The 23,349-nt window shown below is 42.6% G+C and overlaps 1 protein-coding gene across 2 annotated transcripts in view; it reads left to right on the top strand.

The window, feature by feature from the left end:
* TMED2 (transmembrane p24 trafficking protein 2) overlaps nt 1–23,349 on the top strand; it is a 535,599-nt gene that overhangs the window by 222,293 nt on the left and 289,957 nt on the right. For both annotated transcript variants that reach the window (XM_044068555.1, XM_044068556.1), the window contains exon 2: nt 22,720–22,912. In XM_044068555.1, coding sequence (XP_043924490.1) covers nt 22,720–22,912 — 193 coding nt within the window. The remainder of the gene's footprint in view (nt 1–22,719; nt 22,913–23,349) is intronic.

Here is a 23,349-nt window from a genome sequence, read left to right as displayed (position 1 = left end):
GCCTAGGATTTTATTCTCGCCTGTTTCTAGTACCAAAGAAAGGAAACACGTGGAGACCAATTTTGGATTTATCTATCCTCAACACATATCTGGACATTCCCAAGTTCAAAATGTTGACGTTACAACAGCTTTTACCTCTGCTGGGCAAAGATCACTGGATGGTGACTCTGGATCTCAAGGAGGCTTACCTTCATGTTCCTATCAGGCCCAGTTGCAGGAAGTATCTGCGTTTTCGGGCTGGGACTTCACATTATCAGTTCTCTGCATTGCCCTTTGGCTTATCTACTGCGCCCAGAGTGTTCACGAAGGTTTTGGCAACAGTGGTAGCTTTCTTCAGGCTAAGAGGAATACAGATCTATCCTTATTTGGACGATTGCCTGATTCTGGCCCAAGAAAAGGACGAACTTCTTCATCATTTACAGTATGTGATGGCAGTGTTAAGATGCCTGGGGTATTCTGTGAACGAAATAAAGTCCAGTCTAGTACCCTCTCAGGACATGTGCTTTCTGGGTGTGAGACTGAATACAGCATCCCAGATGGCCTTTTTGACCCCGGACAAACAAAAGAATCTTTCTCTTTACTTCCACCAGTTGTCTCGTCAGTCCAGGCTGACTGCAAGGACAGTCCTTCAAGCCTTGGGGTTCATGGCATCTTGTATTCTGGTACTTCCCAATGCCAAACTGCATATGAGGAAGCTACAATGGTATCTCAAGAATGTATAGACACAGCACTGCCAAGATTTGGACACTGTCATTCAGATAATACCTTGCATTCAAAAGGAATTTTGTGGTGGGCTCAGGAATGTCACCTAAACAAGGGACTCTCTGTGACCCGGCCAGAGGCGAGTCAGATTTTAACGACAGATGCCTCAGACAAAGCTTGGGGAGCTCATCTAAATGGAAAATGGGTACAAGACACGTGGCCTGCCAGACTTCAACATCTACATATCAACTTGAAGGAGATGTTAGCAGTCCAATTTGCATTGATAGCTTTCAAGGATTTACTTCTTCCAGGGCAGGTGTTGATTCAAACAGACAACACAACTGTCATGTGGTACATCAACAAGCAAGGGGAACGATTCTTATCCTCTATGCAGACAAGCAATGATTTTGTGGGAGACTGCTCTCAGTTTACAGCTAAATCTTCAGGCAAGGTTTCTGCCAGGAGCACAGAACTCCTTAGCAGATGTGTTGAGCAGACAAATTATGGATCCCCACGAGTGGAAATTGGATCCTCATGTATTTCAGAGATTGACAGTGTTATGGGGAACTCCAGACATAGATCTGTTCGCTTCTCCACTAAATTACCAGCTGCCAAAGTTTTGCACAAAAGGTTTCATCCCACAGCTTGGAAAGTGGATGCTCTCTCATTCAATTGGAGCAATCTTCACGTGTATGCCTTTCCACCTCTGCCTCTCCTCCCAAAGGTACTGCTGAAGGTCAGACAGGACAAGCCAAACATGATTTTAATAGCTCCAGATTGGCCTCGACAGCACTGGTACCCATTACTGAGAAGTCTGGTACAGGAGCCTCCATGGCCTTTGCCTTGATTCCTCACCTGCTGTCTCAGGAGAACAGTCATTTACTCAATGTCAAACTTCATTCTCTACATCTGACAGCCTGGCATATTCTGTTTTAAACCCTGGAGGGTCTCAGCTTCCACAACAAGTTTTGAATGTTATTTTGGAGGCCAGAAGGCCTAGTACAAGGAAAGTTTACGCAGATAAATGGAGGAGATTTTTATTTTGGAGTACAGCAAAGGACTTTGATGTTTCTAAACCTAATTTAAGTGTTGCGCTTCAATACCTTACTGAGTTATTGGACAAAGGTTTGTCCTTCTCCTCTATAAAGGTTCATGCTGCAGCAATTTCTGCTCACTATGACTATGACCCACCATTATTTTCTCAGCCTTTGTTTAAGCAATTCCTTAGAGGGCAAAGAATATAAGACCCCCGTAGAGCTCCTACTCCTGCTTGGGATCTCAATTTTGTGTTGGAGAAACTCACTCTACAACCTTTTGAGCCTGCAGCATCGGCAGAGTTGAAATATTTATCATGGAAGACTGCTTTTTTGTTGGCCATTACCTCTGCGAGAAGGGTTTCTGAATTACAGGCCCTTATGGCAGTTGAGCCTTTCTTAATTTTCCACAAGGATAGGGTGTCTTTGCGTACTAACCCTTCTTTTATGCCTAAAGTGGTTTCTAGTGTGGCTTTAAACCAAGCTATTCATTTGCCTACTTTTTATGCAAACCCCCAAAATAAAGGGGAAAGGATTTTGCACACTTTGGATATACACAGGCAGTTGCGATATTATTTGAGCAGAACTAAAGGGTTCAGGCAGTCTCAGCAGTTGTTTGTTTCTTTTGCTTTGGGTTCTCAGGGCAAACCTGTTTCAAAACAAACTATTTCTAAGTGGATTGGTTTTTGTATTGCTTTCTGTTATTCCCATCATGGTAAGGAGATTCCAGCTGGGATTAGGCCTCATTCCACTAGGGCTACTGCCACTTCTACAGCTTTTTAAGGGGTGGCTACTAAAGATATTTTGGAAGCAGCTACTTGGAGTTCAGTGCATACTTTCTCTAAGCATTACCACCTTCCACTTTACTCTAAATCTAGGGCTGGATTTGCCACTGCAATTTTACAGGGCATGTTGGCAGCTCCTAATGCTTTATAGTTTTGCCATCCTCCCTTACCTCTGCTTTGGGATTCTACCCATATGTAAGGACTGCAGCAATGTGAGATGAAGAACATAGTACAGTTTTGTACCTACCATAAATGTAGATGTTCAAGGTCCACATTGCTGCAGTCAACCTCCCTCCCTCCTTCCCCTCTGTTGTTGAAGGTGGTGGTGTGGTTTGTGTTGTACATATTGTAAATATGGTTAGTGCACGGGTGGTTGGTTAGGTTTTGCTGGTTTTGGCTTTGGCCTTTCTTGTTAGGGCCTTCTGACATCTGGGGCAAGAAAAGACTGAGGAAATGACGTCGGTCATGCGCTTTTGTACCCTGACGTCCTGATGTCAGTTTTAAGCGCCTTGACCGACGTCAGCCTAATACTTTGGTATTCGGGCCGACCGAGGACAGCGGACTACCCATATGTAAGGACTGCAGCAATGTGGATCTTCGAACATCTACATTTATGGTAGGTACAAAACTGTACTTTTTCCTATCTATCCCACGCGTTTGGAGCTGGTCAGTCACTCCAAAACTGTAAGGACACTAAGAGCAAATTGGTTTATAGCTTGGATTTTGTTACTAGATGTCAACACTGTTTTCAAAATTAAAGTCTTCTAAAGTATGCCTTACTAAGTTTTATTCGCATTTGTTCATGTTTTATTGTTGATCCTTCATCAGTTCCTAAATATTTATACATTCCCTCTTGGGCAAGTTCTTTTATATCACATTCTTGTCCCAAACTGATTTTTTCCTGGTGCTGCAGTTTTCCTGCTTTAAAGGCTGTGTTTGCACGCTTATCAAGATCACATGATATTCTTATATTATCTGAAAGTTTTGATGACCTGCAGCTGTGCTTTCAGTTCCTCATCTGAGCTATACAGCTTTAAATAATCGACAAAGAGAAGATAAGTCTTTACACTTTGTTGTTTTCTAGGAGCTAAATTTTAGCCATGGCCTAAGCTGTTCTTCTTCTTTCGGCTTTTCCCGGTTAGGGGTCGCCACAGCGGATCACCTATCCGCTCATGATTGGCAGTGGAGTTTTACAGTGTCGAGTTGCCAGCCCGGCGCCCAACCTTCCACAGAAGGCACACACTCACACCTAGGGCCAATTTAGAGTGTCCAATCCACCTACTGCATGTCTTTGGGATGTGGGAGGAAACTGGAGCACCTGGAGGAAACGCACATGACCACAGGAAGGACATGCAGACTCCGCACAGAAGGCACCCCAGCCGAGGATCGATCCGGAGAACCTCTTGCTGTGAGGTGACAATGCTAACCACTGCACCACCGTGGCCGCCATGGCCTAAGCTGTTAAGTACAAAATAACACGCTAGACTTGTAGAAACGCTATTTTAATGAAACAAATCCCCTCATCAGTGTATAAAAAAAACAATGTCAGAACAAGCAAAATTGTATGGTATAACCCCCCCCCCCCAATTAGAATACCGACAAAGTTAACATCAAAGAGCAATTAATGAGTTGAAGTGCACTTAGTAGCAGCTTACTTAAGAGACATTTGCTTTAACCTCAAAACTGGTTTTAATGTAACCATTATGTTTAAACCAGGAAAAGAATCTGTATTCAAATGCAAGAACCATTCAAACTCCATCAGTTCTAACTTATGGTCACCTCCTCTTATATTTTTTGCCAAAGTTTGCATCACTCTGAACTTATGTATGCTGTGGACCACTGTCTAAAACATGCTTTGCAAGGGGATTAGTTAATACTTTCCTTCTAATATCTGAATGATGCTCAGTCCCTTAACCTCCTAGTTGACTTTCCTACATAGAAGGAGGGGCAAAAAGAGCAAGTCACTAGATATACTACGAAAGTTGTGTTGCATGTAGCAGAGGACTTTAACAAATATTTCTTTTTAGTTACTGAGTGAATAAACTCACTCTCTCCTGAATTATAAACCTGCAGCTAGAACAATTTAAACATGGAACAGTTCCTTTCTTATTAAAATTTACATGGGGAATAGTTAAATTCATACCCTTGTAACAGAGACGTTGTTTTAAATTTCTACAATTCCTAGCAAATTTGGGTCTATTACTGATATATTTATCTCTGGCATTGCTTGTAATATGACCCAGTTCTTTTTCAATAATATCAGAGCATGTGAAGCTCTACTATAGCTCATAATATAACTAAGCTCTAAGTTTTGCTTACTACTGACTGTGTTGTTCCCATTTGTTGAATTTGAGAAGTAAGGTTTTGCACTATTCTCTCTCACCCAAGACTTCTCGTTTTATGTTTTCCATTGTAGGAAAGTCAAGTAAGAGGTTAAGGGACCGTATTATTGAGCATCATTCAGATATTAGAAGGAAAGTATTAACTAATCCCCTTGCTAAGCATGTTTTAGATAGTGGTCCAAAGCATACATATAGGTTGAGTGATGCAAACTTTGGCAAAAAATATAAGAGGAGGTGACCATAACAACAAGTTAGAACTGATGGAGTTTGAATGGATCTTATGTTTGAACGCAGATTCTTCTCCTCGTTTAAACACAATGATTACATTAAAAGCAGTTTTGAGGTTAAAGCAAATGTCGCTTAAGTAAGCTGCTACTAAGTGCACTTTAACTCTGTATTAATTGCTCTTTGAGGTGTTGATTGTTTTTAATTATGTCTGTATTCTAATTGGGGGGTATACCACACGATTTTGCTTGTTTTGACATTGTTTTTTATACACTGATGAAGAGATTTGTGTTCTCAAAAGCTTTGTTTGATTAGAATAGCGTTTCTACAAGTCCAGCTTGTTATTTTGTATCTGAACTGCTTGCTGTGCTGAGATTTGATTGTAGATGTCTTCTCCAGGATATATTTCACTGAAGATCTTTACTGACCGTGCGTTTTGTGTGGTGCCCTCCATCCTTTGTGGATTATACAGACTTACACAGACTTTATAAGGACATTATGGAAAATAAGAAATGTCTGACAGACTTGTTAAGGGTATGTACTAACCCTGTCCTATTAGGAGCTACAAATTTAATGACTGATAATACCAGCACTTTAACTGTGAATGCTGAAATGTTTTCTGTGCATATTATAACCTTGGAGAACAAAATACAGCAATATAAGTGCTTGCAATTGCAACGGTTAAGCTTTCAGGCATATTTAGAGTTGGGAATTGTACCAAGGGGTCTCCAGATTCTAGAAATGTCTACTTACCGTAATTTGTATCCCAATCTCCTAAAAAAATGGCAGATATTGACTTTAAAGTTAAGTGCATATTATATTTCTCTCTCAAATTACTTTTTTGAGCCAATTGAGAGAGAGTTACAAAAAGAGATCTTAAAAGATGAAAATGATATTTCTAATATGCCTGCTTTCAAGGACAATATTCTAACGTGCAATAATATGTTAGAATGTTTGCATATTTGAGGTTCAACTGGAAGCTGGTAAAAAACGGAAGCTACAAGGAGATGCATGTGATTTTCAAATTGGTAACATCTTCTCTTGGCCAAAAATGGAAACTGTGACACAGAGTTCTGCACCTGGATGATTTCACAGCTGCTATTGAGCCTCTTAAAACTCAGTTTTCAGTGGGCGCCTCTGTTCCAGCAAGCGACGTAAGTGAAGTTGTAGCTGTGAGAGAGATGCGTGGTGCTGAGAACACGGATAAAATGTCTTGCAACAGACACTGGCATCTTTTTTTATTCAACATACCAGAGAGAGTTCCAGTGAAACAACCCAATACCTCCAGGAGTCATTCGAGAGAGAGGGGAGCCAAGGAAACAAGACTGTCTCATGCTCCGTTGACAAGGAGCAGAATTGCCAACCACTTGAATGTAAACGGTCTCTCTAGCTTTGAACTAAGCCCGGTGGAGATATCGTTTGAAAAGGAATACAGTTCATACCTTATGCTGTTGACACTTTAGAGAATGCTGTAACTGATCTAAAACTTTTTTGTATGAAAATTGTCTTTGAAACTGTTTTTTAAAAGACACTGAAGCTGCTAAACCGTTTTATAAGAAACCTAGTGTTTTTATACCAGTATATCCGCCTGTTTTGCTTGCATTTCATAATGTGTGTGAGAAATAAATGATATATATATATGAAAAACGAGAGTGGCCAAGAAAGTATAATCTTACCAAAGAGTATTCCTCTTTACTGTTGTTGCAGAATGTACCTACAATTGTGATTAAACAAACAGATGGGGGGGGTGCTGTTATTTTAAGCAAAAGTGATTATTTTGAGTTGATGAAATGATTTACTTTCTGATAATACTGTGTTTCAAAAAACTGATCTTGACACTCTCTTAAACGTTAGATTTTTAGAGTGAATAGTTGTGTTTTATGACTTGCAATTGATGGATGATATTACGCTAGAATTATATAACTATTTTGCTATATATCGCCCCTTAACTCCTGTACTTTATGGAATCCCCAAAGTGCATAAAAACCTGACACTGCCACCAATGAGGCCCATAGTCTCTGGAAAGAGGTGGGTCACAGAACCCATCTCGTAAAGTACCCTGAAACACTTATTGGGAGATGTAAGAAATTTTATATGAGATACTGGGGACTTTTTGCAGAAACTTTGTGTGGCACTCTTTGAATCAAAGTACAGACTTTATCTTTGTCACCTTAGATTTCTAGTGCAAAACCTTACTTCTCAAATTCAACAGATGGGAACAACACAGTCAGTAGTAAGCAAAACTTAGAGCTTAGTTATATTATGAGCTATAGTAGAGCTTCACATGCTGTAATGGATATCATTGCCAAGAACTGGGTCATATTACAAGCAATGCCAGAGATAGATAAATATATCAGTAATAGGGTCTATATTAGAACACCGAAGATGCATTCTTTCAAATGCGTCTTGGTCGAACTTAAAAGGATGAAAATGCAAAATATCGAAGCGGCTGTTAAGCGAATTCTTTCCCTGGGAAAGAATTTGCTTGGCTGCTTCGGTACTTTTCGCACTGTAGTCTTGTCTCTGAGTTGGTATATTTAAGTAGGGTGGGGGGGGGGCAACACCCCCCACTTAATGTAATGTGTGAAATTGATTATTTTTTTCCCCTTGGGTCATCAATCACAGTTCGCTTTTTTAAGCGTTCGGTGATTTAAAATAGACCCTCAGTAATAGACCCAAATTTGCTTTTAGGAATTTAAAACAATGCCTGTGTTACAAGGATATGAAGATGTTCATCGTGTTTCACTGTTGCAGTCATTACACTTGGGTTATCCTGCTGGCAGGCTACCTGCAGTCGGCCTGAATTCCAAAGTCCTGGTCCGGCATCGGTTGCTGTCGCCTCTTCACTGACGTCAGTGCGCCAGGGGTATACAAGATGCAGCCAACGCCATTTTCTTCAGTCTTTCTTGCCGCGCAGTGCCCGAAGCAAAAGCAGTTCGCAAGTGCCGGTTGGCCGACTCCTGAGATATTCGAATTTCAGATCCGAAGTCTTCATTAAAGCTAAGTACCCCATTGGGGAAACTGTTTTCTTGCTCCAGACCGATGTCAGAATACCTCATAAGGATTTTCACTCTTACTGTATTCCTTGCCTAGGCCCCGACCATGACGTTGCTTGTTGGTTTTGTGCTAGATTTAACTAATGCACTATTAAGCGTCGGTACGATTTTGCCTTTCATTGCTTTGGCCGCAGATTCAATTATACAATGCCAGCGGAACAGCCGACGACCGGAGTCTATAAAAAAAACGCAAGGATAAAGACAAGGACAGGCATCCGAGGTCCAGAACCGACGATGAGCTTCTTCTAAGCTAGTCGTCGGTTCGCCGATTCTCAGTGAGGCGCTTTCGCAGCCCCCAATACGCTACCTCAGAGCCACAGGCCGCTTCCAACTCCCACATGGAGCTGACTGGGCCTCTGGAAACTCAAGGTACTGGATCCTCGGAAACTATTCCCTCAGATGGGTCCGGAGCCACTGTGCAGGCATCGGCTTCTGAGGATGTTTTCAGACCTACACAGTTATATGTAAGGCCATCTTCAGCTTCAAAGCCAAAGACTAAAGCAGCTCTAAAGACAAAGAAACAAGTACAGCATTCTCCAGGACAGACTTCCATGCCTAAAAAACAGATGCTCAAAATGGCCGAAGACCTTATTACTTTGATCAGGGGGTTCCCATCCCCCTCCTAAGAGGCCTAGGCAAGAGACAGAATATGAATCGTCAGATCAGGTTTTTCATTTCTTCCGATTCCTCCTCTGATCAGGAATACTCTCTTCCACCCTATGAGGATTCTGATGCTGAAGAATCTATTCCTTCAGCTTCTCCTCTTGAGGATTATTCTTTTGGGGAAACCCTGCATACTGTGAGGGAGCACTTTCATTGGGAGAGCCAGGATTATTCAGAATCCAAGAAAATGCTCAGATTTTCTTTTACTTCCTCAGCACAGGCCCCTTGCTATTCCTCCTGTTCTGGACATTGTAGATGTTTTTTCAGAGACCGGCCTGTCTCCAGACTCTATACCCCCTGCACCTGTTAAGCAGGACAGGTACTACACTGTTCCAGACTCTCATAAATTTTTATATAAAAACCCTGCAGCTGACCCAGAAACTATTTCTCAGGGTCCCAAAGGGGTCAAGGCTTCCACTGCAAAAAACCCTGTTCCCTCCGATAGGGATTCTAGAGCACTGGACAGATGGGGGAAAAAGTTTACACTTGCTACCTTGGCTGTAAGGGCTTTAAATTGTCAGTTTCATTTGCTTAAATATCAGCAATACTTATGTCACTGTTAAAAACAGAAATGTTGACAAATTCTGAATGTGCTGAAAACAAGGAAATGCAGGATTTATTGCATGCAGCTGAACAGGTGGGAAAGCATACTTTGCAATGTGGTTTTGATTCTTTGGAAGCCTCTTGTAGGGCCGCTGTAATGGGTTCTGTGATTAGGAGGCATGCTTGGTTAAAGGAACAGAATCTGCCTGATCATGTTTAAAGCAAAATCATTAGATGCTCCATTACAGCATGATACTTTGGTGTTAAGGCAGAAGAGGTGTTGAAGAAAATGGAGGATAAAGCGAAATCTATGCAGACAGTTAAGGATTTCTTACAGGTACAGCCACCCAGATTTAGCAGGAACTGGCCTTCAAAAAATTGGTCCTTTCCAGTGTCAGGCCACAAAGAGGCAGATACAGGTGCCCTAGAGGCAGATCCCAGCCCCAAGGCTCATACAGGCCTAAACAATGGGGTGCTTCTACCTCCAAAAGCGGAGAAGACAAATCTCAACTTTTATAGGAAAACAGTCCCAATGACTTTCCTTTACCAGTACCAAGCACTTATCTTTTGAACGCTCCATTAGGGGGAAAACTAGCACTTTTTTCACAGAACTGGCACATGATCGCCCAGGACAAATGGGTCTTGAATATAGTGTCTCAGGGTTACAGGTTCCACTTTCACACCCTTCCCTTCCAAAGGCAAAAGCCATGCCAGACCTGCCACACAATCAATAGGCAGAGGCACAAAAGCAAGTTTCATCCCTCATGGACATGAGGGTCATTCAGTGAGTACCACTACAGGAGCAGGGACAAGGATTTTACTCACGTCTTTTCTTGGTACCCAGAAAGGACAAAGCCTGGAGACCAGTACTGGACCTGTCAATTCTAAACACTTTTCTGGACGTTTCAAAATGTTGACTCTGCAACAGCTTCTGCCCATGCTGGGCAAGAAGGCTTGGCTTGTAACCTTGGACTTAAGAGGCATACCTGCATGTCCCAATCAGACAATCTTGCAGAAGATACCTCAGATTCATAGCTGGCTCAATGCACTACCAATTCTCTGCACTGCCCTTTGGCTTATCTACTGCGCCCAGGGTCTTCACAAAATGCCTGGCACCAGTAATTGCTTTTTGCAGACAAAGAGGAATTCAAATATATCCCTACTTGGACGACTGCCTTATTCAAGCAGAGAACAAGGACATTCTACTAAAGCATCTGGCGTTTGTAAAAAGATTGCTAATTTACCTAGGGTACACAGTAAACGAAAAGAAATCAAAACTAGTACCCTCTCAAGAGATAATATTCCTGGGTGCAAGCTTAAATACAACTGTCCAGATGGCTTCTCACGCCAGACAAACAAAGGCAACTGACTTCTTACTTCAAAATGTTGGCAACAAAAACCCAGTTATCTGCAAGAAAAATTCTGCAGTTGTTGGGCTTTATGGCATCCTGCATTCTGTTAATTCCATATGCAAGACTGCATATGAGGAAACCTCAATGATATCTAAAAAGTGTTTGGACTCAACATTGCTACAGCCTGGAAAAACTTATTACCCTTATTCCCTGCCTGCAACAGGAGTTTTGATGGTGGGCACAGGCCTGTCACCACAACAAGGGACAGCCTTTCACTTTACCCACTGCCAGGCAGACAATAACAGATGGATCAGATTATGCCTGGGGGGGGCCCACGTGGCAGGAAAATGTATTCAGGGCACATAGCCCACAAGCCAAATGCATCTTCATATCAATCTAAAAGAAATTCTGGCTGTCCAGAATGCCCTGACAGCTTTCAAGGATCTACTTCATGTAGGACAGCTGCTGATAAAGACGGACAATACTACAGTCATGTGGTACATAAACAAGCAGGGAGGCACGCATTCCTAGCCCCTCTGCAGACAAGCCATGATGTTTTAGTGGCATATGTTGCAGGATCACAAGGAAAGGGACTATTTCAAAATGGATAGGACACTGCATTTGTTTCTGCTATTCACAACATGGCAAGTCAGTGCCTAATGGCATTAGGCCACATTCGACGAGGGCAGCAACATTGACTTATCAAGTACACCTGCAAGCAGAATTCCTGCCAGGAAAAACGAATACTCTGGCAGACGAACTAAGCAGAAACCTCATGGATCCTCACGAGTGGAAACTAGATCCACAAATCTTCAGCATAATAACAAGGAAATGGGGATGCCCAGACATAGATCTATTTGCCTCCCCTCACAACTGCCAACTGCAGAGATTTTGTACAAGGACTTATCACAAGCTAGCATGGAAAGTGGATGCTCTTATTTAGCTGGAAAAACCTTACAGTATATGCCTTTCCTCCAGTGCCTCTCCTCCCCAAGGTACTCTTAAAGGTCAGACGAGAAGCCAAAAATGATCCTGATTGCCCCAGACTGGCCACACCAGCATTGGTACCCAGTCTTAGAGCTCGTCTCAAGGCCCAGCCTGGACATTACCTCAAATTCCTCATTTACTGACCCAACAAAGCAATCGGATACTGCACAGCCAACTTAGAACCCTAAATCTGGCTGCATGGCGGATAATGTAACCATTCAGGACACACCTCTCTCAAAAGCAGTTATGGATGTTATTCTGGAGGCCAGGAGGCCCAGCACCAGAAAATCATATGCAGAAAAATGGAAGAGATTCTGTGCTTGGAACCAGGCACAAGGAATTGTGACATGCTTGTACCAAATATTCCTCAGATTGTACAATACCTAACTGAGATGCTGGACAAAGGCCTATCCTTTTCATAGATTAAGATCCATGCCTCTGCCATTTCAGCTCATTACAATACGGACCCACCTATTTTTTTACATCCATTACTAAGGCAGTACCTCAGAGGGGCCAAAACATAAGACCCCCAGGAAGAGCACCAATACCTGCCTGGGACCTCAACTTTGTCTTGGAAGAGCTCACACTGCCTCCCTTTAAGCCAGCCAATACAGCAGAGATAAAATTCTTATCATGGAAAATAGTTCTGCTCCTAGCAATAACTTCAGCAAGAAGAGTCTCAGAGTTACAGACATTAATGGCTGTGGAACCTTTTTATCATTTTCCATCCGGACAGGGTTTCTCTAAGGACAAACCCAACATTTATGCCTAAGGTAGTATCCAGTGTGGCTCTTAATCAAACCATTCATTTGCCTACATTTTATCCAAATCCCCAGAATAAAGGGGAGAGACGTCTGCATTCTTTGGACATACACAGACAGCTATGCTTTTACTTGGACAAAACCTAAAGCTTTCAGAAAGACTGAGTAACTTTTAGTGGCATATGCTGCAGGATCACAAGGAAAGGCTATCTCAAAGCAGACTATTTCAAAATGGATAGGACACTGCATTCGTTTCTGCTATTCACAACATGGCAAATCAGTGCCTAAGGGCATTAGGCCACATTCGACTAGGGCAGCAGCCACCTCAGCAGCCTTCCTCAGAGGAGTACCAACCAAGGATATTTTGGAGGCTGCTACTTGGACTTCAGTGCACACTTTTACAAAGCACTGCCACTTACCTCTTTACTCTAAATCCAGAGCAGGCTTTGCCACTGCAGTTCTGCAGGGCCTCATAGCCACTCCTAATTCTATTTAGACCCAGCCAACCAACCTCAGATTTGGGATTCAACCTAAGTGTAATGACTGAAACAGTGAAACACGATGAACATAGTACAGTTGTGTACCTACCATAAATGTAGATGTTAGAGTGTATTCACTGTTGCAGTCCAGGTTACCCACCCACCATTCCCCCTTTCTTTGCTGGGACTATCTGTACTTCTCTATTCTATACAACCTATGTGGTGTATTTGCTTGTAGGTGAAGATAATGTTTATTTTAGTGCGTGCTTTTTATAAGCAATGTTTTTAGCCTACCCTTTTGGGGGCACCTGACATCTGGGGCAAGAAAAACTGAAGAAAATGGCGTCAGCTGCATCTTATATACCCCTGGCGTACTGGCGTCAGGGAAGAGGCGACAGCAACCGCCGCCGGACCAGGACTTTGGAATTCAGGTCGACTGCAGGTAGCCTGCCAGCAGGATAACCCAAGTGTAATGACTGCAACAGTGAATACACTCGAACATCTACACTTATGGTAGGTACACAACTGTACTTTAACTATTCCCCATGTTCATTTTAATAAGAAAGGAACTATTCTGTGTCTAAATTGTTCTAGCTGCAAGTTTATAAGTCAGGAGAGTGAGTTTATTCACCCAGTAACTAAAAAGCAATATTTGTTCAAGTCCTCTGCTACATGCAACATAGCTTTCATAGTATATCTAGTGACTTGTTCTTCTTGTCCTTCCTTCTATGTAGGAAAGTCAACTAGGAGGTTAAGGGACCATATTGAATGGGCGTACCTTCGTTGAAGGTTGTGCGTTGGGCTGGCAATTCAGCACTGTAAAAATCCACTGCCAATCATGAGCGGACCGGAGTTCCGCTGTGGCGACCCTTAACCGGGAAAAGCCGAAAGTCTTTTACTCAGATATTAGAAGGAAAGTATTAACGAATTCCCTTGCTAAGCATGTTTTAGATAGTGGTCCAGAGCATACATATAGGTTCAGAGTGATGCAAACTTTGGTAAAAAAAAAAAATATAAGAGGAGGTAACCATAATAACAAGTTAGAACTGATGGACTGAAAAATATATAAAATATCCAGGCCCAGATCGGTGGCCTGGATTTTTTAATATATTTTTTCAGTACTTGGTTTGCATTTTTACATTTTATCTCGAGTGTGTTTTAGAACTGATGGAGTTAGAATGGATCTTATGTTTGAACACCGATTCTTCTCCTCGTTTAAACACAATGATTACATTAAAAGCAGTTTTGAGGTTAAAGCAAATGTCTCAAGTAAGCTGCTACTAAGTGCACTTAACTCTGTATTAATTGCTGTTTGTGTTGATTGTTTTTAATTATGTCTGTATTCTAATTGGGGGGGGGGGTTATATCATATCATGTGATTTTGCAGGTTTTGACATTTGTTTTTTATACACTGATGAAGGGATCTGTGTTCCTTAAAGTTTTATTTTATTAAAATAGCGTTTCTGCAAGTCCAGCATGTTATCTTGTATCTGAACTGCTTGCTGTGCTTAGATTTATTGGTTGTAGATCTCTTGTGCAGCATATACTAAGCTGTAAACAGCTTGATGGTTTAATGGGAAGGCAGAATAGCAACCGTGACAGTCACCGAGAGTAATGTCTGTATGGCTATCATTATTTTCATTAAGGATCTGCATCCAAAATCCCACTCTCTCCTTGTTTTTTGAGCATCCCCCCTGTTTCTTCATCATCCCTTTCCACTTTTAAGTTGTATGTTTCTGCTTTTGTATAGGAGCCTTAACTGTGTAGCTCTGAAATACCCCTTCAACTCTGGTAATCCCAGACCACCTTGTTCTTTTGGAAGAATCAGTTTATCACACTTGACTCTTGCCGACTTCCCCTCCCAGATAAAATCCTTCAGCTCTTTATTAATTGCGATTTTCAATTTGGGTAATTCCAATCCAGCCTGTTCTACTGGAAGAATCAGTTTATCCCACTTGACACTTGCTGTCTTCCCCTCCCAGATTAAGTCCTTCAGCTCTTTATTAATTTCTATCCACATCTTCTCCTCTGGTTGATAAAAAAAAAAAAATATGCCTGACCTGTGTATAAAACTAAAGGGACTAAAAACATTTTTTAACTGTATGTATCTTGATGTCCTTCATGGATGCATCTGCAGTCATAACAACTGGGTTGTCCTGTCGTCAGGCAGCCCTTCAGTCGGCCGGATTCCATAGTCCGGGTCCGGCTTCGGCTGATGTCGCACTTCACCCGACGTCATCTCTGTTGGTCTTCGGGTATAAAAGCATCAGCCGACGCCATTTTCCTCAGTCTTTCTTGCCGCGTGGCGCCCGAAGCAGAAGCTGTTCGCAAGTGCCGGTCGGTCGGATCCAGAGATTACTTCTACCGAATACTACTTCGAAGACTTCTAAAGCTAAGTACCCGTTGGGGACTCTTTCTTGCCTCAGCCGATGTCAGAAAAAGTTAATAATTGTTTAACCTGTGGGAAACAAATACCTCATAAAGATTTCCACTCTTATTGTCTGCCTTGTTTAGGCCCAGCCCACGCCGTAGCAGCCTGTTCGGCCTGTGTTTCTTTCAACCGCCGTACGCTTAGGCGTCGGTCGGAGTTTGCAGAACAGTTTTTCGGTTCTGATTTTGCGTACATTATGCCGTCGGATCCTCCGACTTCCCAATCTGCCAAAAAATGCAAAGATAAAGACCGACACTCGCGGTCCGTGGTTTCGGCCGAAACCATGGTTAAGCAAACCGCGAGTGTCTCTGTTTCGGCCGAAACCGAGAAAACTGATCAAAGTACAGCTGAACCTATCTCTACAACTGAGGCCCCTGCTACCACTCTTGAATCGGCCTCAGAAATTTTATCCACTACGGTGGTTGCCACTGACTTATCAGACACCATTCCCTTGGATGTCTCTACCCCAGCACGTGGTGCTGCTAGGCCTCCAGCAGCCATGTCCATTAAGGCCTTCGCCAGGGCTAAAGCAGCCAAGACTACTAAGACAGTGCCTGTTAAACCCCCCACAACCAGGCCCTCTTCTAGTTCTCAAATGCTTACTTTGGCAGAAGTTTTAATTTCATTAATTAGAGGATCTCAATCTCACCCAGACAGGGCCTCTCAGCCCCCAGAGAAGAGACCTAGGGCAGAGCCCCCTGAGCCAGTGTCCTCTGATGATTCTGCTGACGAATCAGACATAACTGACCAGCCAGAGGCTCCTTTCTCCAATTTTGAAGATTCTGATGCTGAAGAATCCATTCCAGCTGCTTCCCCACCAGAAGAATTCTCCTTTGGGGAAACCTTACATGCCATGCGAGAGCAGTTCCAATGGCAGCAACAGGATTTTTCAGGCTCCAGAAAAAGACTTAGGACCTTTCTGCAGCTCCCACAGCACAAGCCCTTAGCTATACCTCCTGTTCTCTCTGTGGTGGATGATGCTTTCAATGATGTCTGCTCCGCTCCAGATTCTTTACCCCCAGCCCCTGCCAAACCAGACAGATTTTACAGGGTGCCAGATACTCATCACCACCTTTACAAGGCCCCACTTGCAGACCCCGAAACTATATCCCAGGGTCCCAAGGCAGTAGCCGCGACCATAGCTAAAAACCCTATTGCTTCTGAAACGGAAGCAAGGTCATTAGACAGATGGGGTAAAATGGTCTACACTTCAGCTACTCTCTCAGCTAGAGCTTTAAACTGTCAGTTTCACATGATACAATACCAAGAGTTTATGCTTGATCAGTTAACTAAAAACTAACCACTGATGAATCTCTTGATAAGAAATATGTATTAGAAATGGTAAATAACATACAACAGGTTAGCAACCATTCCTTAAAATGTGGCTATGATGCACTGGAGGCTTCATTTAGATCAGCCATGACTGGCACAGTGATAAGAAGGCATGCATGGCTAAAGGAGCAAGCTTTACCGGATCATGTTAAAGCTAAGTTGCTAGATGCTCCTATGGATAAGACAAGTTTGTTTGGTACACCTGCCCAGCAGGTTATGAAGAAAATGGAAGAAAAGGCAAAATCTGTTCAAACGGTTAAAGATTTCTTGCAGGTTCAACCCCAAGGTTTAGCAGGAACTGGCCTGCCAAAATTGGTCCTTTCCTGACTCCACAAAATTTCAAAGGGGCAGGAATAGACGTTCCAGAGGCAGAAACCAATCCAGAGGAGGTGCCTACAGAGGACGACAGTGGCAAGGTAACAACAGAGGCACAGACACAACCACTGCCACTACATCAGCACAACCACAGTGACTTAATCCTAAATCCGCCTACCAGGGAACAAATAGCAGCTCCTCTAGGCGGAAAGTTAACCTTATTTTCAAAGAACTGGCACTACATAACAAAAGACAAGTGGATTTTACAAACCATAGATCAAGGTTACCGGTTTCACTTCCACACTTTACCAGTCAAAAGAGGAATGCCAAATCTACCTCCAAATCAAAAAAACAGAGGCACTACAACAGATAATGGAGTTAGCAAACATGAGAGCTGTGGAAAGAGTGCCAACAGCAGAGCAAGGAAAGGGGTTCTACTCCAGACTATTCCTAGTTCCAAGAAAGGACAAAAGTTGGAGACCAATTCTCGACATGTCCACCTTAAATACATACATCATTGTCCCAAAATTCAAAATGCTGACCCTACAGCAACTTCTTCCCATGCTGGGCAAGGAGTCTTGGCTGGTAACTCTAGATCTCAAGGAGGCATACCTGCACGTCCCCATTCGACCAATCTGCAGAAGATACCTCAGATTTCTTGCAGGATCAGAGCACTATCAATTCTCAGCATTGCCCTTTGGCTTATCTACTGCCCAGAGTATTCACAAAATGCCTGGCATCAGTAATCGCCCATTGCAGACTACAGGGAATTCAAATTTACCCATACCTGGACGACTGCCTGCTACAAGGGGACAACAAAAGCAAGCTGGCAACAGATTTACAAAGGGTCATTTACTTGCTACAAGCACTGGGATACACAGTCAATTTACAAAAGTCAAGGCTGATACCATCCCAAACAAGGACATCCTTGGGCGGAATTGGACACAGTAAAACAAATGGCATTCCTGACTACAGAAAAACAAAAAGAACTCCCTCTTTACTTCTTGGCACTAACAAAACTGAACAAGTTAACAGCAAGAAAAGTACTGCAGGCCTTGGGCTTCATGGCATCATGCATAATCTTGGTCCCATTTGCCAGACTACATATGAGAAAACTACAGTGGTACCTAAAGAATTTATGGTCCCAACACAGACACAGCCTAGAAACAGAAATCCCACTAATTCCATGCTTAAAGCAGGAGTTCCTATGGTGGGCTCAGGCATGTCAGTCAAACCCAGGCCTACCCTTTGGAGATGTCAAGGAAACCAGACCCTCACAACAGACGCTTCAGAGCTAGGATGGGGGCCCACATGCTGGACAAATGCGTGCAAGGATTGTGGACACAGGATCAACTTCACCTGCACATCAACCTAAAAGAAATGCTGGCAGTAAAACTGGCAATCCAAAAGTTCAAACCATTTCTCCAAGAGGGCCAGTTGATGATAAGGACAGACAACACCACAGTCATGTGGTACATCAACAAACAGGGAGGCACTCATTCATACCCCCTATGCAGAATGACTTTGGAGCTGTGGACCCTGGCACTCAGCTACAACATCCAGTTACAGGCAATATTTGTACCGGGGAAAAGAAAATACTCTAGCAGACATATTAAGCAGAACCACATCGGATGCCCACGAATGGAAGCTGCACCGGACATCTTCAAGACCATCTCAAAGAAATGGGGAATGCCTCAGATAGATCTATTCGCATCACCTCTCAATCACCAGCTCAAAAGTTCTGCACAAGGACATTCCACCCACTAGCATGGAAAGTGGATTCGCTCTCCTTCAGCTGGAAAGGCCTAACAGCATATGCATTCCCACCTCTTCCCTTGATACACAAAGTACTACTAAAAATCAAGGAAGAACGTCCAAGGATAATCCTGATAGCTCCAAACTGGCCAAGACAACACTGGTACCCACTGCTGAGGAGCATGTCTCAGAACAATATGTGGCCAATACCCCTGATGCCTTTGATGTTAACTCAGAACAACTACAGCATCATACATCCAAACCTAAAAATGTTGCAACTGACTGCATGGAACATCACATAGCAGCAGCTAATCCAGAACTTTCCCAAAGAGTTAAAGACATTATTCTTGAAGCACGCAGACCTTCAACAAGAAGGAACTATGCTGGAAAATGGAAAAGGTTTGTCATTTGGAGTACGGAAAGAGGAAAAGATGTGTCAAACATAGATATGCCTAACATTCTGGAGTATCTGGCTGAACTTCTTCATTCAGGCCTGTCCTACTCCTCCATCAAGATACATGCATCAGCTATTTCAGCAGAATACAGCTTTGATCCACCTGTTTTTTCGCACCCTTTGCTCAGGCAGTTCCTCAGAGGAATCAAGAATGTAAAACCTCCAAGGAAACCACCATTACCAGCTTGGGACTTAAACTTTGTGCTAGAAAAGTTGACACTATCACCCTTTGAACCAGCAGCAACAGCAGACCTACAACACCTATCATGGAAAACTGCTTTCCTACTGGCAATTACTTCAGCAAGGAGGGTTTCAGAACTACAGGCCTTAATGGCAGTGCAACCCTTCCTAATCTTCCACCAAGATAGAGTGTCCATGAGGACTAATCCTACATTTATGCCTAAGGTGGTATCCAGAGTGTCTTTAAACCAGGCAATCCACCTACCTACCTTCTTTCCCAACCCACAAAACAGAGGGAAAGAATACTGCATACCTTGGATGTACATAGACAGCTACGCTACTACTTGGACAGAACAATAAATAGCAGAAAGACTGACCAACTTTTTGTAGCCTATGCAACAGGAAGGGAAGGAAAAGCTATTTCCAAACAGACAATCTCCAAATGGATAGGAAATTGCATACGATTCTGTTACTCCTTCCATGGAAAACCAATTCCACAGAACATAAGACCTCATTCTACAAGGGCAACAGCCACTACCACAGCCTTCTTACGAGGAGTGGCAACCAAAGACATTATTGAGGCGGCTACTTGGACCTCCGTGCATACATTTGCCAAGCATTATAATTTGCCTCTATATTCCAGATCCCGAGCAGGGTTTGCCACTGCTGTACTGCAAGGGATCCTAAACACACCATAATCTACTTTTATCCTCCTCCCTAGTTGGCTATGGTATTCTACCCAGTTGTTATGACTGCAGATGCATCCATGAAGGACATAGTACAGTTTTGTACCTACCATAAATGTAGATGTCCGAACTGGATAGCATCTGCAGTCAGGATTACCCTCCCTCCTTCCCCTCTGTGGTACTCCTAGGGTGTTTACCCTCCTAATAGCTAGCTGGTGGGGGGGAGTCTTTTATGGTGTATTTGTTTGTATATATGTACATACATGCTTATTTTTGTGTTTACCTCTATCTTTTTGGAAACATTGGCATCTATCCAAATTTTAGCCTTCAAGAGGGCTACTGGCATCTGGGGCAAGAAACACTGAGGAAAATGGCGTCGGCTGATGCTTTTATACCCGAAGACCAACAGAGATGACGTCGGGTGAAGTGCGACATCAGCCGGACCCGGACTTTGGAATCCGGCCGACTGAAGGGCTGCCTGACGACAGGACAACCCAGTTGTTATGACTGCAGATGCTATCCAGTTCGGACATCTACATTTATGGTAGGTACAAAACTGTACTTTGTCCATATCCATAAAACAGAGCTTTAAATTTCTCAGTTTTTGTATCATCTTTTGTTTAGTCTGCTCCAGTTAATCTTTAGCTGCCACACCAGAATCCTTTTTAATCCATGCTCCAAAATACTTCATTTTATCATGTCCCCATGAATATGAATATTGCTGAACTAGTTTGTGTGTGGGTACATAATTTACAGCTATTGCCTTTGTTTTAGCTTCATTGATTTTGTATCTCAAAAAAAAAAAGATTTGAAACTGTCTCAGAATGTTCCACAACACTGAAATGTCCTTTTCTGTTTTTATCGGGTATAAAATAATTTCGTCTGCAACAGAGCCAGCTTTTCTTGATTACCATACCAATTATATCCTTGAATTTCTGAGTTCCTGTTTTTCTTTGCCAATGGTTCTAAATATAATGCAAATAAAGGGGAAAGCGGACACCCCTGCCTGGTTCCTCTGCTCAAATAGAAATTATCAGAGAGGAGCCCACCCACTTTAATGTTTGTCTCTGATTACTCTTATGTACTCATTAGCCTTATAATTTTATCAGGGAATGCAAATGTTTCCATTGCCCTGCTCATAAACTCCCAGTTTACTCTGGCAAATGCTTTCTTTGCATCAAGACCTACCAACAGCAGTGGTATTTTACTTTCTGCTTCCTCTAAACAATGTTTTGCTAATGTTGTGAAATGTTTGCTTCCCCTCCACAAAACCACATTGATGCATTGCTATCAATATTGACATCACCTTTGCCATTCCTTTGGGCATTATAGAAACAAACACTTTATAACCATGGTTTAGGATTGAAATGGGCTTATATGAAGCTGAATCTGATGGGATTTTACCCTCTTTAGGTATTACAGCCACCACCGCTTTCTTCCAGGATGTTGATGTTCTGATTGTCCATGGTAATTTGATTGCATGATGTAGGGAGAGAGGTGTACAGATGCACATTTTTCATTTATTCTGATTTGTGACCTTTTATCGATTTAATGCTGTTTTTCATTTCTGCAGTATTTATTTAGAGATTTTGTACTTGTCCTGAAATAATAAAATCCTATTTTTACTTTCATGTTTGAATGTAGATGCTCATGGAGTCTTTTCAGAAGAGCGCCTAACCTAGGTCATAAAGGTTTGCCCTTCAGTATCAAGAAACTTGGGGGGACTTAACTCCTGCCAGACTGAACTAGACTGTTATTGGGCTGTTTTTAACTCTTGTTTGTTTATTAATGTGTTTACTAACAGTTAGTAATATACTGCGGTGGTGGTGCTGCGGTAGCGTTGTCGCCTCCCAGTAAGATGCTGTCTGGTTCGATTCTCAGCTAGAGCATCTTCTGTGTGGAGACATGCGTGAATGGGCGTACCTTCATTGAAGGTTGTGCTTCAGGGCTGGCAACTCTGCACGTAAAAATCAACTGCCAGTCATTAGCGGACCAGAGTTCCGCTGTGGCGACCCCTAACCGGGAAAAGCCGAAAGACAAAACAAAAACTAACAGTTAGTAATATGTTTAGTAATGTGAAATTATTATAAAACCAAGGTACAGGTCTGACAACCAAGAAAACAGAATGTTGACATACCCGTGTATTTTCAGCATTTTGTAATTTTAAATTACTGGAAGAGTTAACAGCTGGAAATGTACATTTTGGGAGATTTGGAACCAGCAAGACTTGGCATTTGGTAATAGCGAAGCATTTGGAAGATATTTGGGACTCCATACCAAGAAAAGTTTGTTTTAGATGCTGAAAATGTGGATCCCATTACATTGCATTTTTTTTTTTGTTGAGAGTGCAGAACCCACAAGTACTTTTTCTGTGGTGGCAGCATGTGACTTTGGTTTTGAAGGGACAGTAGCTTGAAAAGTAGTACTGACAGTACTAAGTGCATAACATCCCTGACCCTGTTGCAAGAATGGGAGCTAGCACCTAAGAGATCTATATCTTTGACAACATGCCTGGGAGTATGTCCCAATTATTGGTGCCCTTTAACAGTTACTGTTTTTCTGAATTCTCATGTTGACATTTCCACTGTAAGCATACTAATGCTGTCTGTTTACTAATTTTACTTTATTTTTGTTTAGATCACAGGGCCTGATGGTAAAGGGATTTATAAAGGAGACCGTGAGTCAAGTGGGAAGTACACATTTGCTGCTCATATGGATGGAACATATAAATTCTGCTTTAGCAATCGAATGTCCACCATGACACCAAAGATAGTAATGTTCACCATTGACATTGGAGAGGCTCCAAAAGGACAAGATATGGAAACGGAAGGTGGGCTGAAAGAGTTAAAGTACCAGTTGCATTAATGTTTTTATTGTTGTGAAGTACTTAAACAGTATGGGGTTCCAGAGCTGCTGCTGTTTGGTCCCTGTATTTGAAGAGTTAGAGTTGTGTTCACATTTGTTAGTGTTAAGTTGATTGAGGGTGGGCATAGTACTCTGCCAGGGATGTGTCTCGTCTCCCCTTCTGTTTGTGGATGTTCTTCATCTCACATTGCTGCAGTCTTTACACTTGGGTAGTCCGCTGTCCTTGGTCGGCCCGAATATCAAAGTATTAGGCTGACGTCGGTCAAGGCGCTTAAGACTGACATCAGAACGTCAGTGTACAAATGCGCATGACCGACGTCATATCCTCAGTCTTTTTTGCCGCATGGTCCGATGCAGAAGCAGCGTTGCAAGTGCCGTTCGGCGTTCTGAAATTTTTCGAAT

This window comes from Protopterus annectens, chromosome 4.part0 (assembly GCF_019279795.1).
Source record: "Protopterus annectens isolate FY-2018-M chromosome 4.part0, PAN1.0, whole genome shotgun sequence".
In the NCBI taxonomy this organism is placed as follows: Eukaryota; Metazoa; Chordata; order Ceratodontiformes; family Protopteridae; genus Protopterus; species Protopterus annectens.
This window is presented reverse-complemented; position numbering and strand designations above follow the sequence as displayed.